The sequence below is a fragment of the Mirounga leonina genome, unplaced genomic scaffold (genome assembly GCF_011800145.1).
Source record: "Mirounga leonina isolate KUSES-001 unplaced genomic scaffold, KU_Mleo_1.0 Mir_154, whole genome shotgun sequence".
Taxonomy (NCBI): Eukaryota; Metazoa; Chordata; class Mammalia; order Carnivora; family Phocidae; genus Mirounga; species Mirounga leonina.
Window position 1 is genome coordinate 3541112 of NW_023270389.1, and position 14408 is coordinate 3555519.

The window sequence follows — 14408 nt, forward strand, 5'->3', positions numbered from 1 at the left end:
TAAATATATGCATTTATTATGTTTTAATATTCTCACACTGATCCTACATAAGATGGTAAGTTCTCATGGGTAGGGATCTGATCTACTCAACTTCTCTTTATAGTAATTAACATAATACTAAATACAGTCTGTGATGCCTGGGTTCATGACAGCATCACATGCAAAGCACACCAGTACATAGATCTCAAAATACCAACAAGGCTGACTAGAAAGAAAACAAAGATAGGGGATCAAGTCTATGGTCTGGGTGCCAGGAACTTTGCTTCTGCTTAATGTCCAATAACTCCCTAAAAGAACTTGGACAAGTCACCTTAGTGTCATGGGGAGTGACGGGTTCTATCAGGTAACTGGGAGCTTTGTAAAGAGATTGTATCAAAAAAGGCAATACCTGTGAGTATTATTAATATTTATACAATTAATCATTTTAAAATAAAAGAATAAATTAAAATCAAACAAACATGGGGTGTCCTGAGTGGCTCAGTCAGTTAAGCCTCTGATTCTTGGTTTCAGCTAGGGTCATGATCTTGGGGTGGTGAGATCAAGTCCGGCATGGGGCTCTGCGTTCAGCAGGAAGTCTGCTTCTCTCCCTCTCTCCCCACTCTGCTCCTCCCCCACTCTCTCTGTCTTTCTATAAATAAATAAATAAATAAATAAATAAATAAATAAATAAATAAATATTAACATCTTTAAAATTAAACAAAATGGGAGATACAAGAAAGAAAACAGTCCACTGACCCTAAAAAACAAGGAGTGGAATTTGTCTGTTGGTCCTCAGAGAACTTTGTCAGTCTACTTACCAGCTCCTGGAGAAGAAATTTGGACTAATTGTGTAATTATTTTAAGTTCTAGAGTTTGTGGGGTCAGTATTTTGTGAAGAAGCTCCATTTGTATAGAGGACTCCTGTCTAAATCACCTACCAGATACATTAAATACCTTTTGAGGGCAAAGGATCTTCTTAATAGCATCTTTTATATCCTTATTTCCCAGGCTATATATTATGGGATTGAAAAAGGGAGCAAGGACAGAGAAGGTTAGAGCGTTGGCAGCATCCCAAAATGGGGTATACGTGGCAGAGAATCTGAGATACATGAGGACCACACTGCCAAAAAATAGCAGGAAAACAGCAATGTGGGCAGCACAGGTGGAGAAGGCCTTTTTACGACCCTCCACTGAAGGAAAGCCCAGGATCACAATGACAATTCTGATGTAAGAAAGAAATAATCAGACCTGTTATCAGAATGGCCAGAGCATGAATCACATCTTGCACTAAGATCACAGAGGCATCCCTACAGGGTAAATGTAATAACGGTGTGAAATCACAGAAGATCTGGTGGATTTGGTTGGGGCCACAGAAAGGCAGGGTAGAAATCCACACAATCTCAGGTAGAAGGATGAGAAAACCAAAGACACAAGAGCCTGCAGAGAGCTGAGCGCATAGTTGGGGGGTCATGATGGTCGGGTAGCGGAGTGGGTTACAGTTGGTGAGGTACCTGTCCATGGCCATGACAGTCAGCAAGGCTCCTTCAGTGTTTCCAAGTGAATGGAAGAAGTACATCTGCAAGAGGCAGCCAATAAAAGAGATGGTCTTCTTCTCACTGATGAGGTTGGAGAGCATCTTAGGGATGGTGGCTGTGGTGTACCAGATCTCCAGGAAGGAGAAGATGCTGATGAAATTGTACATGGGATTGTAGAGATGGGTGTCCAGTCTCACAGCAAAGAAGATCAACAGGTTCTTAATCACAATAAAGTTGTAGATGAAAAGTAAAGGAAAAAAGTATAGGAAGCCACCATCCTGGAGCTGGGGGAAGCCAGTAAAGAGAAATTCAGTCACTGCAGATAGATTTGCACTCTCCATATCCCCAGAAGAGCTACCTGTGAGTGAGGGAGAGGTTATACCCAACTAACAGAGAAGGAAATCAATGCAGTGTAAACATAAATATTATTTTGGTTACCTGGTGTTTTGTGTTTTGACATTTCCCAGGTTCAAAATAGCCAGTGACTTGCCTGTATCTGTAATCTTTTTATTTGGGAGACAGTATTAATGATTAATAGCATAAGACCCAATCAAACATACTAAGCCTGAATTCTCATCCTGCTACCTGTTATTTGGATGATAATGGACCAGTTATGTAATCTCTCTGAGACTCAGCATCTTCTTCTATAGTTGAAAACATATTAGTCCGATCAGAGTTGTGAGTATTAAATGAATTAATGTCTCAAAGTCCCTGGCATTAATGCTCAATATCTGTTATCATTTCCTTCCTAGATCAGGTTTCTGAAAGAGTAATATTAACAACATCTTGTTCAGATTTGTTCTCTCTTCAACCATTTGCTGTGTGAAATGTTTCTTTACTGCCACTTACAGAAGCCATTCTGTCCTATGTGTCAGTGACATAATAACTGAAAAACAATGTAAAGTTTCCATTATTATATTATGACCATACTTTTGCACCAGAAATTCCTGATCACTGGGGCGCCTGGGTGGCTCAGTCGTTAAGCGTCTGCCTTCGGCTCAGGTCATCTTCCCAAGTCCTGGGATGGAGCCCCGCATTGGGCTCCCTGCTCAGCGGGAAGCCTGCTTCTCCCTCTCGCACTGCCCCTGCTTGTGTTCCCTCTCTTGCTGTCTCTCTCTCTCTCTGTCAAATAAATAAATAAAATCTTGGGGTGCCTGGGTGGCTCAGTCGTTAAGCTCTGCCTTCGGCTCAGGTCATGATCTCAGGGTCCTGGGATCGAGCCCCGCATCGGGCTCCCTGCTCCATGGGAGCCTGCTTCTCCCTCTCCCAGTCCCCCTGCTTGTGTTCCCTCTCTCGCTCTCTCTCTCTGTCAAATAAATAAATAAAATCTTAAAAAAAAAAAAAAAAAAAGAAATTCCTGATCACTGCTACTTGAAGATTTTCTCCCACGGCTCTCATGAAACTCCACTCCAGGTTTGCCCTGTTTTATATGGAAGCTTCCTCCCAGGTGTGTGTTATATCATTGTTTCCTTATTTTATGTGTTATGGACCCATCTTCTCTACCCATTTGGTACATGGCTATATATTGCAAGTTCCTGCAGTGGCCCCTAAAATCATGTCCTTTTGCACTGTCTGTTGATAAGCAACGCATAGTTATCAAACCTCTGTCTCCAGCACAGGTGTGTTTCCTGGACTTTAGACCCACAGATCCTGATCCCCACCTGCCCCTCTCTCCTGCTCTGCTATGGCAGTTTTCAGAGCTCACCGCCATTTCCCTGGGATGGCTTTGTGAATATCAACCCTTGTCTTGGAAGGCCTTTGGACACACTCTTCTTCACTGGGATATTCCTGGGCTTCCTTCAGGTTTCAGCTCAGCCACTGCATCCTGTCAGAAGCCTCACGACTGTTGCTGTTCTCTCATCTCCTTTCTGACATTCACACATGCGTACATGTGCTCACACATATGCACACATGTGCATACATGCACACACACACACCCATACACACACATCTGAGCTTTCTCATCTATGTGTCCTCCACAGGGCCTCTACCATAAACCTTACCATTTTTCATTGTAATTCTTTCTGTTTAATTTCACTACATGGTGATCTTCGATCAGGGTGGGATCAGCTTTTTGTCTTTCATACCTCCTAGCATGTCGTAAGCACTTGAAAGTAGCTTCTTTTATAATGAATAGGTTTGAAGCAGACTACAAACATCATTAAAAGCAGAAAAATCCAGAAACAAGGCAGGTGGGAAGGAAAGTATAAGCATTCATATCTTAGACCATCATATGGTCTAAATAACTGGGTATAATTTCTGATTGAAAATATGCAGAACCCAGAGCTCCAAAGATAGAACTTTCTCAGAAGCCTTAGGACAGTGCCCAAATTCAAGCCTCCCCAAATCTTCACGGAGTCTTCAGGTTGTGTTTCATCCCAAGTATAGGAAATGGATGCTTTCTCCCCAGACTCCAGTGACCCTAAACTCACCTCTGCCAAATGGGTCTTTCCCTGGGTCTCTGCATTTCCAAATGTCCTTTCACCCTCTCTGGAAGGGTTGTTATAGACATCCTACAGAACACACGAGAGGGGAAATGAGCTCCACTGAGGCTTTATCTCCTGCTAATAAGTAGAAAGCAATCTTTTCTCTCATGGGGTCAATTATCAGAATACTTCTGCACTTTCTTCTCATTAGATCCCCAGGTCAAAGGGGAGTCAATGCTCCAAGGAAGACTCACAGATCCTGGTGACCATTGTTACCACCTTTTCCTTATTCTCATTATGATTTAACCAGTCTCCATCTTGGTATGGAATGGGAGGGTTCCATACAAAGAACAGCTTTGGTAGGACCCCATCCTTAAAAAAAACACAAGAAATAGGACAGTGTTGAAGGTGATTTGTTGGCATGTTAAGTATTGTGAATAAATTAGTGAAGAAAAAATAGAACAATTTCTGTGAAAACATGTCATTTGGAAAAATGAGCCAGTACTAAAGAAGACAGTGGAAGAATGTCCACTTTTTCCTCCCAACAACATACATGGGGCTCTCCTTCAAATTATTCCCATTGATTCTGATGAACTCTTTAAATTTCCTATTTTTCTTGACAAAATATATGAAAGATTGGTGTATAGTTCTTGTATACCATTTTATTTACAGTTTGTTGCAAATGTTGTAAAATACAACAAATACATATTAACTTTTTTTCTATTCATCATTAGAAGTTTCTTGATACAGTAGTATAACAATGGGCTCATGTCCTTCATTGTGAATGTGATTAGTGAACGTGGCTCAAAGGTATGCAGTGTTAGGAAGAAGGAAGTTGGTGACATCTTAGAATACATCACAAAAACAAATTCATATTAATTACCATTGCATAAGATACATTTATTTTTAACCGCTGAAAATAATCAGGGAAGATCTTTTTCCTTCGTGTTTCTCTCTCAAGTGTAGTACTACTACAGAAATTTATTGCTAAAAAATATTTTATATGCTCCCCTGAATATACAATTTCATCTAGATTATCTATTTTCCCCCCATAGAAACTAATCTGTTTTTAGTATCAGCAACATTTGGCAACTTTACTTTTCAGATATAATCTGTGGTTCCTCTGTTCACTGTTTCCAGAAATAAAATTATTTCTATGACAAAATGCATAAATTAACAAGAAATGAGAGTGACTTAATTTGCTTTAGGAAAAAGAAATGCTTCATTAGTCTGAATTTGTCCTCATCCAGGTGTTAGGAAGTCTAGAGAGTGAAAGGGTTGAATGACAATAGTGCCCCCTTCTTAATAATGTGCCCTTGTTAGCAGACCTGCCTCCTCTGTCAGCATGAATCTTAAGAGTTGCCCCAGTGGAACTGAAGTGAGTTTCTTGTTGGCAGATGGGCACCAGTGGCAGCAATACAGAAGGACATATTTGCACAGTCTCTTTATTCTCTAATTCCAACAAGTTTGTTGCTTTCAGAAGCAAGAAAAAATTTCTTCTCCCCACTCTTGTTTTAAATGCACCACAAGAAAAGTATAAACAGTTGAACTATATCAAACCCTTTGTGACACTTGGAGAAATCAGTACACTTTTAGATTAACAGAATCATTTCTAAATCTTTTGGGAAGTTATATAATACTTAACTGACAATAACGAGTGTTGGCACGTGGGAGCATATCTCAAATGCATTACACGTACTCCACGGTCTTTCTGTGGATTCTCCTGCTCCCCTGGTGCATTTGTCTTTCCAACACCTGCTGCTGCAGACTTAGGAATGCTGACACAACCATGTGAATTCTGGTTGCCCACAGAGCAGGAAAACACATTTTCTGGCAAGGGTACCATGAAGCCATGAGGTGCACGCCTTAGTCAAGTATAGATTTTGTTGGATAGTTTTTTGTTTCCTTATCTACTTTTGTTTGCTTTCTTTATTTTTGATGACTATGACTCATGTTCAAAATCACTGGGTACAGCGTGGGATGCCGTGTAGGACTGAAGTTTGTTCATTGTATCCAAAGCCTCCTCTCCTGTATCAGCAGCCCTTTAATTTTAATTGTTTCTGTGATAGGACTCAGAATTCTTATGGCAAATATGGGTGTAGACCAAGTCTATTAGAGGTAGTCACTAATGTGCACTTTTTCTCTGTAGATGGTGGCATCCTGAACTCAGACTTTTGAAGCAAACGTGTCCCAACTTTACTTGGCATGCCATTATTACGGTAGTAATAATTTAGTCTTACTAAATGTATATGCTTATTATTCTAATGGAGAGTGAATTACATAACTAAAAATAAAAGTATAATTTACTTCCTTAAGTATTATTTTTGCTTTTTATATGATATCTGCTTTCCGACAAACCTTATCAGGTAATCCATGATCTGTCATGAAATAGAAAACTTTCCCGAGATCTATCACCTGAAGCACATGGCCAGCTTCTGAAGGGGTAAGTGAGTTTTCTTTTAATTACAACTCTTCAGAAGAAAGCAAGCAAAGCCTTCAACCCCATGATAAAATTCTTGACCGTATATACATCAGGTGTTATAGCTATGACAGAGAGTACAAATGTGTTTTCCTAGATATAAGGGAAAGTAATCAGGAGAACAGACAGAAAGTTCAGTGTGACAAGAAATAGGTATAGAGTAGTTTCATTTTTTAATCTGTTAGAGAAACATTAAAACAGTCGAAGGGGACATGCAGCTCAAAATTAACCTCTAGATGTGTTCAACTCTTTCCAAAGATGGAAGAGTTTTCTAATTGCATTTTTCATGTCCTTGTTTCTCAGACTATAAATGATGGGATTGAAGAATGGGGGCAAGGATAGTAAACATCAGTGCAATAGCTGTGTCCAAAACTGGGGGATAGATGGCATTGAAATGCAAGTACATGAGGGACACAGTGCCAAAGAAAATCAGGAAGACAGTGAGATGGCCGACACAGGTAGAAAGGTCTTGTGCCAACCCTCAGCAGAGGGTATCCTCAAGATCACAGTGACAATTCTGATATAGAACAGGGCAATGATTAGGACGGTAGTGATGATGGCCACAGCATGGATCACATCTTCAACCAGAATCATGAACATATCAATACAGGCCAGCCTCAGCATGAGGACCAGTTCACAGAAGTTCTGATGGATTTGGTTGGGCCCACAGAAGGGCAATGTGGAAATCATTACAATCTCAAGAAGCAGGATGAAGAAGCTGAAGACACAGAGAGCTGAGCACACAGCCACAGGGTCATGATCATTTGGTAGTAGAGAGGGTTGCAGATGGCAACGTACCTGTCAATGGCCATGGTGATCAACAAGATCCCCTCCAAATTTCCAAGTGAATGGAAGAAGTACATCTGCAAGAGGCAGCCAGTAATGGAGATGGTCTTCTTCTCACTGATGAGGTTGGAGAGCATCTTGGGAATGCTGGCTGTGGTGTAGAAGGAGAAGATGCTGATGAAATTGTACACGGGATTGTGGAGACATGCATCCAGCCTCACAGCAAATAAAATCAATATATTCCCAATGACAATAAAGATGTAGATGAAGAGTAAGGGAAAGAAGAACAGGAGGCCACCATCCTGAAGCTGGGGGAAGCCAGTGAAGATAAATTCCATCACTGCTGACACGTTTGCACTCTCCATATGCTCAGCAGAGCTCCCTGTGAATGAAGGAGAGGGCACACACCAGCTCACAAGAAGGTGGAGAAGAAAGGATGGTGTACAGCTAAATAACTCAAATGAATAAAGAAATAATTTGAAGGTTTTATTTTTCCTAATGTCACACTCTTGTGCATATTGACTAGTATTTGACATGCTTTCTCACTCCTTCACAATCACAATCACAGAAACAGGTGTCTCTAAATGTTTTTAATGGTGCAATTAACCTGTAATATAACTATTTGCATTTGTAAGTTGCACACACTTACTGTATTGTGATTTAATAATTCAAAATATATGCATATATTATAATATTAAATTTTAGAAGTAAGGGGCACGAATAAAAAGAAACACACTAGAAGTTGTATTATTTTTTTCTTTCCATCCCATTGGACCATCTTGCACATTCCTCTTTGGAGATTTCTGTTCTAGGGGATTAGAAAGTAGGCCTGGAGTCTACCCTGAAACCCCAATTGAGCCTCTTACTATCTACGTGTCTTTGGGCAAATTACTTAATCTTTTAGGCTCAAGTACTCGTTTGCAAAAATGAGATTAAAAATAGTGCCTATCTAATAGGGAATCTGAAGATTAAGTAAATATCTGCACAGGACTTAATCATTGCCCAACAGGCAACTTCTTGAAAGGGTGGTAAAACCCAACTCCCTGCGCCTCTCATGTTCCTACAACACTGGTGTTTACTCTCTCCCCCACTTCTGCACTGAAGCTCTTCCCACCAAGCTTCGCGAAGCCCTGTCTGCCCATGCTACTGGAGACTCTGCTGTCCTCTGGCACTGGACACAATTCATCACTGTTACCTGAGGCTTTCCTCCTCCACTTCTGGGATTCCATCCCTAAGAGTAAGAGGCATGAATAAAAATAAACATAATAGGAGTTACAGTATATATTCCCAGTGGCTCTCAGAGGTGGTTCTGGCTTGGGCCTTTTCTTTTGTTCCAGTTAGTTGTATTCATTCTACCATCCTTACTCTTACTTCTCCTCGTCTCTCTCTTATTAACATGGCTGCTTTTCTTAAACTCTTCCCCAGGTGCTCATTTCCCTCAGGCTCTCTGCTCTCAATAGCTCTATTTGCTCATCCAGTCTGCTCTCGATAATTCTATTGCTCCTGTGCTGATCTCATCCACTTACAAGATCTCAACTATTACAACTTACAGATGTTTTTCCCCAGTGGGTTCATGAGCTCCAAACCCACACATCTGACCCAGAACTCGCTCCAGCTTCCCCTTCTAGCATCAATGCTGCTCCCCTAGAGTCTCCTCGTGCACACTGCTTTGTGGGATCACCATAGGCTCCTGAGTCTACCATGTCTTCTGACTGTGGTGTAGCCACCACTCCTCACTCTGCCCCCTCTCCTGACACAAAAGCAATTATGTAATCCTGGTCAAAAGTCTGCATGTCAGAAACAGATCCTCTCCACTGCTTATAAACCCCCTGGCCTATCTCAAGTTATTTCACCTTTCTATGTCTTTAATTCCTCTTTTGTAAGATGAAGAAAATATTAATACTGGCACGTAAGGCTTCAAGAATAGCTAGACACTTTTAATAACAATAACAGCACTGTATAGTATGCTGGGCTATTGAGTCACTTACTGAGGCAAGCACTGCCCCAAGCACAAGCTATATTTCTTACTAATGCTCTAGTGAGGTAAGATTATCCCCATTTTACAGATGAGAAGACTTGGGCACAGACAGATGAAACACTGCCCAGGGATTCTCAGCTGAACTCAGAATATAAATCCGTGCACTGCATCTCTAGTGACACGCTCCAACCCAGACACTTGACCGCCCCTACCAATATGTGTAAACATAATTTCAGTGCTTTAAAGTAGTGCCAGGAATGTAGTAAACACTCCAGAATATTGGGCACTATTACACTGGGGTTTCTGTAGTGTATGTATCATGTTTCAAAATAATTATCAACTACCTGTTTTTCGTTCTCTAGGCCAGGCTCTTCCTTCAGGGCAGTAAGCTAGAACAGGGTTGGCATGTAAAAAATGGTTGGTGTCAAATAAATTAACTTGGAGCCAAGCTACTGGGTGAAATTATAATTTAGCCCACGAGACAGCCTTGGACAAGTGAACAAAGAAAATTAGGGACTGTTTGGAAAGGGAAGTATGACAATTTACTTTGAGTGACAGTCCTAATCAAGTCCGGAAAAAATCACCTCTCAAAAGATGGCATCATAATGGAGTATTCTGTTTCATATATACCTGTGCCTGGCATAGTCTCCCCCTACACTTGCTGTTGCACCCCACCAACATTTGAAGCTTCTGAGTCCCCAGGTTATGACGTTCTTATTTGCATGGGGAGTGAATTCTTTCTCAAGACAGCCTTCTGAACTCACTTCTACCAAAAACCACAGGGGCTCCCCTGTCTGGGTCTCTGCATCCTTGATATTCCTCCAACCCTCCAAAATGGGACTTAGAACTATTTTCACAGGCATCCCAGCGAATAGCAGGAAGGGGAAGTGGGTGTCATAGGGGATTCCTGACCTGCACCACAGTGGAGAGCATCACTTTCGCTCGTGGGGTTAATTAGCAGAAAGATCCCCACCATATTCTTCTCTCATTAGATTTTAGGATCAAAGTTGTCATCAAGTATTTTTTCCTGATTGTACTTATCACTCTGAACATGGCAAACTACTTTCTCCAGCATGATGGCTATTGCCCCAGGTATGAGTGTCTATCAGGGAGTCATGCAAAGAGCACTTTTGTGTTGGTCCTGCTCTTCTCACATGAAGACACACATGTGGAAAGTCTTGAAGGAATATACTGACACCAGAAAAAAAACTTGAAAAAAATATTTAATAGAAAATAAGATCATTTCATAACAGACATGTCATTGGGGTTTTGTGCCAATATTGAAGTGAGGGGACAATGTCATTTTTTTCTCATGCCACAAATGCATGTGGATCTCTCTTACCCTGAACAATTCACATTGGTCCTGCTCACCTCTCTATTGACAGTCAATATCTCACCTTTTTTCACAGGATTATTCTGTACTCTATGTGCTCAATCCACTGCTTTGTGCTCTGTGGAAAACCCAAAGTTCTCCTCCTCCTCATCATCATCATCATCTTCCTCCTCCTTCACCTCATCTTCCTCTTCCTCCTCCTCTCCCTTCTTCTCTATAATCTAGTTGCTTTTGTTATAGAATCTTCTTGAAAATAAGTATCAGATTTTGGATGGGAAAACATGCTTTCTTTCTCTCTTGAGTTTTGTCTAACATTTATTCCTGTGACTTGGTGGCCTATTTTCCTTGTCTAACTTCTTATAATACTTTCCCTTGAAATTCAAAAATAATAATAAGCCATGAGAATAAAAGTTACAGCATAGGGAATATAGTCAGTGATGTTGTAATAGTGTTGTGTGGTGACAGATGGTGTCTACATTTGTGGGGAGCACAGCATGACATATAGAGAAGTTGAATCACTATATTGTACACCTGAAACTAATGTAATGTTGTGTGTCAACTATACGCAAGTTAAAGAAAAACATCACATGAGGGACCTGAAAAAATTTTAATTGGTAAAATTGTATTTCTGATGATTTAGCATAGTGTGAACCAGTCTATTTCATTTTTAACAAATTTATTGAGATATAATTTGTATACAAAGAACATATGTAATGTATACAATGTGATGAGTGTGAACATACACAAACACCATATATAATCACCACAGTAAAGTAATAAATGTATCCAACACCTCCCAGAGTAGCTTCATGTTTAAGGTCGCAACGCTTGTATGTAGTACAGTAAAATATGAACCTTAACCTCTTCTACAGATCTTACACTCTTTTTTTTTTTAAAGATTTTATTTATTTATTTGTGAGAGAGAGAATGAGAGAGAGCACATGAGAGGGGGGAGGGTCAGAGGGAGAAGCAGACTCCCTGCCGAGCAGGGAGCCCGATGCGGGACTCGATCCAGGGACTCCAGGATCACGACCTGAGCCGAAGGCAGTCGCTTAACCAACTGAGCCACCCAGGCGCCCCAGATCTTACACTCTTAACCACTCTATTTTATAATCTGTAGTTATTTCTAATGCCTTTGGAATAATAATAATAATACTTACATAGTAACAATAAAATTGATGTTTATAAGATCTATTTTAATGGCTTAAACATTATATTTCCTTTCTATTATCTATCCATCTATGCAAGTCTAAACAGGTAGTCCGTGATATATTAAATGTGTATAAATAGAATAAACATGTGAACTGGAATAAATAGAAACTATCAGTGTGACAATGAATGAGTTATATGTTAATTTTATGGTTTAGTATGTCAGGGTAACATCCAAAGTGAGAGGTGCTAAGAGCTAGCTAACATCAACTTGCAGATGCATTAAACACTTTCTGAAGGCAAAGAAGTTTATTTTTTTAAGATTTTATCTATTTATTTGAGAGAAAGAGAGAGAGCATGGGTTGGGGTGGGCGGCAGAGGGAAAGGGAGAAACAGACTCCCCACTGAGCAGGAAGCCTGATGTGGAGCTTGATCCCAGGATCCTGGGATCATGACCTGAGCCAAAGAGCCAAAGGCACATGCTTCACTGACTGAGCCACCCAGGCAACCCAGGACAGAGAAGCTTCTTAATTGCAATCTTCATATCCTTGTTTCTCAAGCTATAGATGATAGGGTTGAAAAGGGGAGCAAGAACAGCAAACATCAGTGCAATAACTGTGTCCAAAATTGGTGGGAAAGTGGCAGCAAATCGCAGGTACATGAGGGACACACTGCCATAGAACATCAGAAAGACACCAAGATGAGATGCACAGGTGGAAAAGGCCTTCTGGCGGCCTTCAACAGAAGGGATCCTCAAGATCACAGTGATGATTCTGATATAAGAGAGAGCAATAATCAGGACAGAGAAGATGATGGCCACAGCATGGATCACATCCTCAATCAGAATCACGGATGTGTCTGTACAGGCCAAGTGCAGCACAGGCTCAAAGTCACAGAATATCTGATGGATTTGGTTGGGCCCACAGAAGGGCAGTGTGGAAATCCATGCAATCTCTGGGAGCAACACAAGAAAGCCAAAGATGCAAGAGCCTGCAGAGAGCTGAGCACACAGCTGGGGGGTCATAATGGTAGGGTAGCGGAGTGGGTTGCAGATGGCAACGTACCTGTCAATGGCCATGGTGGTCAACAAGATCCCCTCCGAATTTCCAAGTGAATGGAAGAAGTACATCTGCAAGAGGCAGCCAGTAATGGAGATAGTCTTCTTCTCACTGATGAGATTGGAGAGCATCTTGGGAATGGTGGCTGTGGTGTACCAGATCTCCAGGAAGGAGAAGATACTGATGAAATTGTACATGGGATTGTGGAGACGGGTGTCCATCCTGACTGCAAAAAATATAGTGAGATTCCCGATAACAATGAATGTGTAGATGATGAATAAAGGAATGAAGAGGAGGAGGCTACCATCTTCAAACTGGGGGAATCCAGAGAAGAGAAACTCTGTCACCATAGAAGTTTGGTTAGTTCTTACCATGATCTCAGTGGCCTTAAATGTTATGGGTAGAAAGACACAGCTCACTCCCTAGATGAAATATAAAGAGTTAGATCTCTTGGCTCATATAAGAGTAAAAGGAAGAAATGCTTTAGGTAGATGATTTACTCCATCATTCCTGGATTAATTAAGCAGATATCCATTTAGTTTCTATTATGTGCCAAGTACAACTGTAGGCTTGTTAAATTCAGTACTGAAGAAAGCACTCTGTTTTCATGGAGATTATATTTCAACGAAGGAGGCAAATAATAATAAACAAGGTATTAATAATGTCACATTTATAAGTTATGCTAGCTAAAATAAAGTAGAATATTAAGGGTACTAATAGGAATCACCTTTTATAAGAATTCCCCCAAATCATTGTGAATCACATACCAGATAAATTCTCTAATGTTTCCTGACTATGGATTAGACAATCAAAACTTTTAGTTATTTTCTTCTCTATATAGTTATTGTAAAGTTATATTCTGCACTTTCTGAAAAATCTCCAATTTTAAATATTCTCCTCCTTTTTCAGACCACGGAGGAGCTCTGAGTGTGGTTAGAGAAGAGGATAATGTTTTTAGGCAAATATATCAAGGTGAAGCTATGGTAGGAAACTATTCCCAGCGGCAGAAAAGATAAAGCTAGTGGAAACTGGCCAGCACAGAGGGAAAAGAGGTGGGAGAGACTGAGCTTTAGAGGATTATGGAAGAACAAAGAAGGCCCAGTGGGTGAACTGGGAGTTCTCTCTTTAGAACCTAGTTCTTGAAATCTTTCAATCAGTCTTCTAAATGTCAGTCCATCAGAGATATTGAAAAGAAGCAGAGAGTCTTATGGAGATAGCTAAGTCTCCCTGTGCAGATCATTTATACCTTAAAAAAGACCATCAAGGAATGAAAAAGTGAGGGCCAAAATGTGAGAGTCCAGCACAATTTAGATCCCTTGAAAGTGGCATGAAGCATGAAGAGGTCTCTAAAGGTAGTACAAGGAAACTCATCAGGTGCACCTGGGACTATTCCCCTGGCAATTCAGAAACCTGGTCTAACGGAGATAGAAAAATCAGTCAAAGAGAAATGTTGAGGACACCAAGGAATTTGAAATATAAGTTCTCTTTTGAGATAATGTAGAGCCATTTAAAAATGAGCTCCTCATATGATTAAATTAGAACAGTTGATTATGCCGTATGCCAATATTCCCCTGGGTAGGCAGCCAAATATTTCCCTTGAGCTGATACTATTTGAAAAAATTACTTATAAGCAGAATCAATGTAAGCTTACAACTTTATTGAAGAATGGCATTTGAAATTCCAAA

The 14408-nt window shown here is 40.5% G+C and overlaps 2 protein-coding genes and 1 pseudogene across 2 annotated transcripts; all 3 read right to left on the bottom strand.

Moving 5' to 3' along the window:
- Positions 1 to 879: 879 nt before the first annotated feature.
- Positions 880 to 2316, bottom strand: LOC118013623 (olfactory receptor 6K3-like). Its single transcript, XM_035009485.1, is given in 2 exon segments — positions 880 to 1216; positions 1218 to 2316. Coding segments are annotated over 2 exon segments (945 nt in total). The 5' UTR covers positions 1856 to 2316; the 3' UTR covers positions 880 to 909.
- A 4328-nt stretch (positions 2317 to 6644) lies between these two features.
- On the bottom strand, positions 6645 to 7585 carry LOC118013771 (annotated as a pseudogene).
- A 4570-nt stretch (positions 7586 to 12155) lies between these two features.
- On the bottom strand, positions 12156 to 13097 carry LOC118013772 (olfactory receptor 6K3-like; the record flags this gene model as incomplete). The annotated part of the gene is made up of 1 exon (XM_035009578.1): positions 12156 to 13097. A coding segment is annotated over exon 1 (942 nt), but the record flags the coding sequence as incomplete, so codon positions are not given.
- Between the last annotated feature and the right edge of the window lie 1311 nt (positions 13098 to 14408).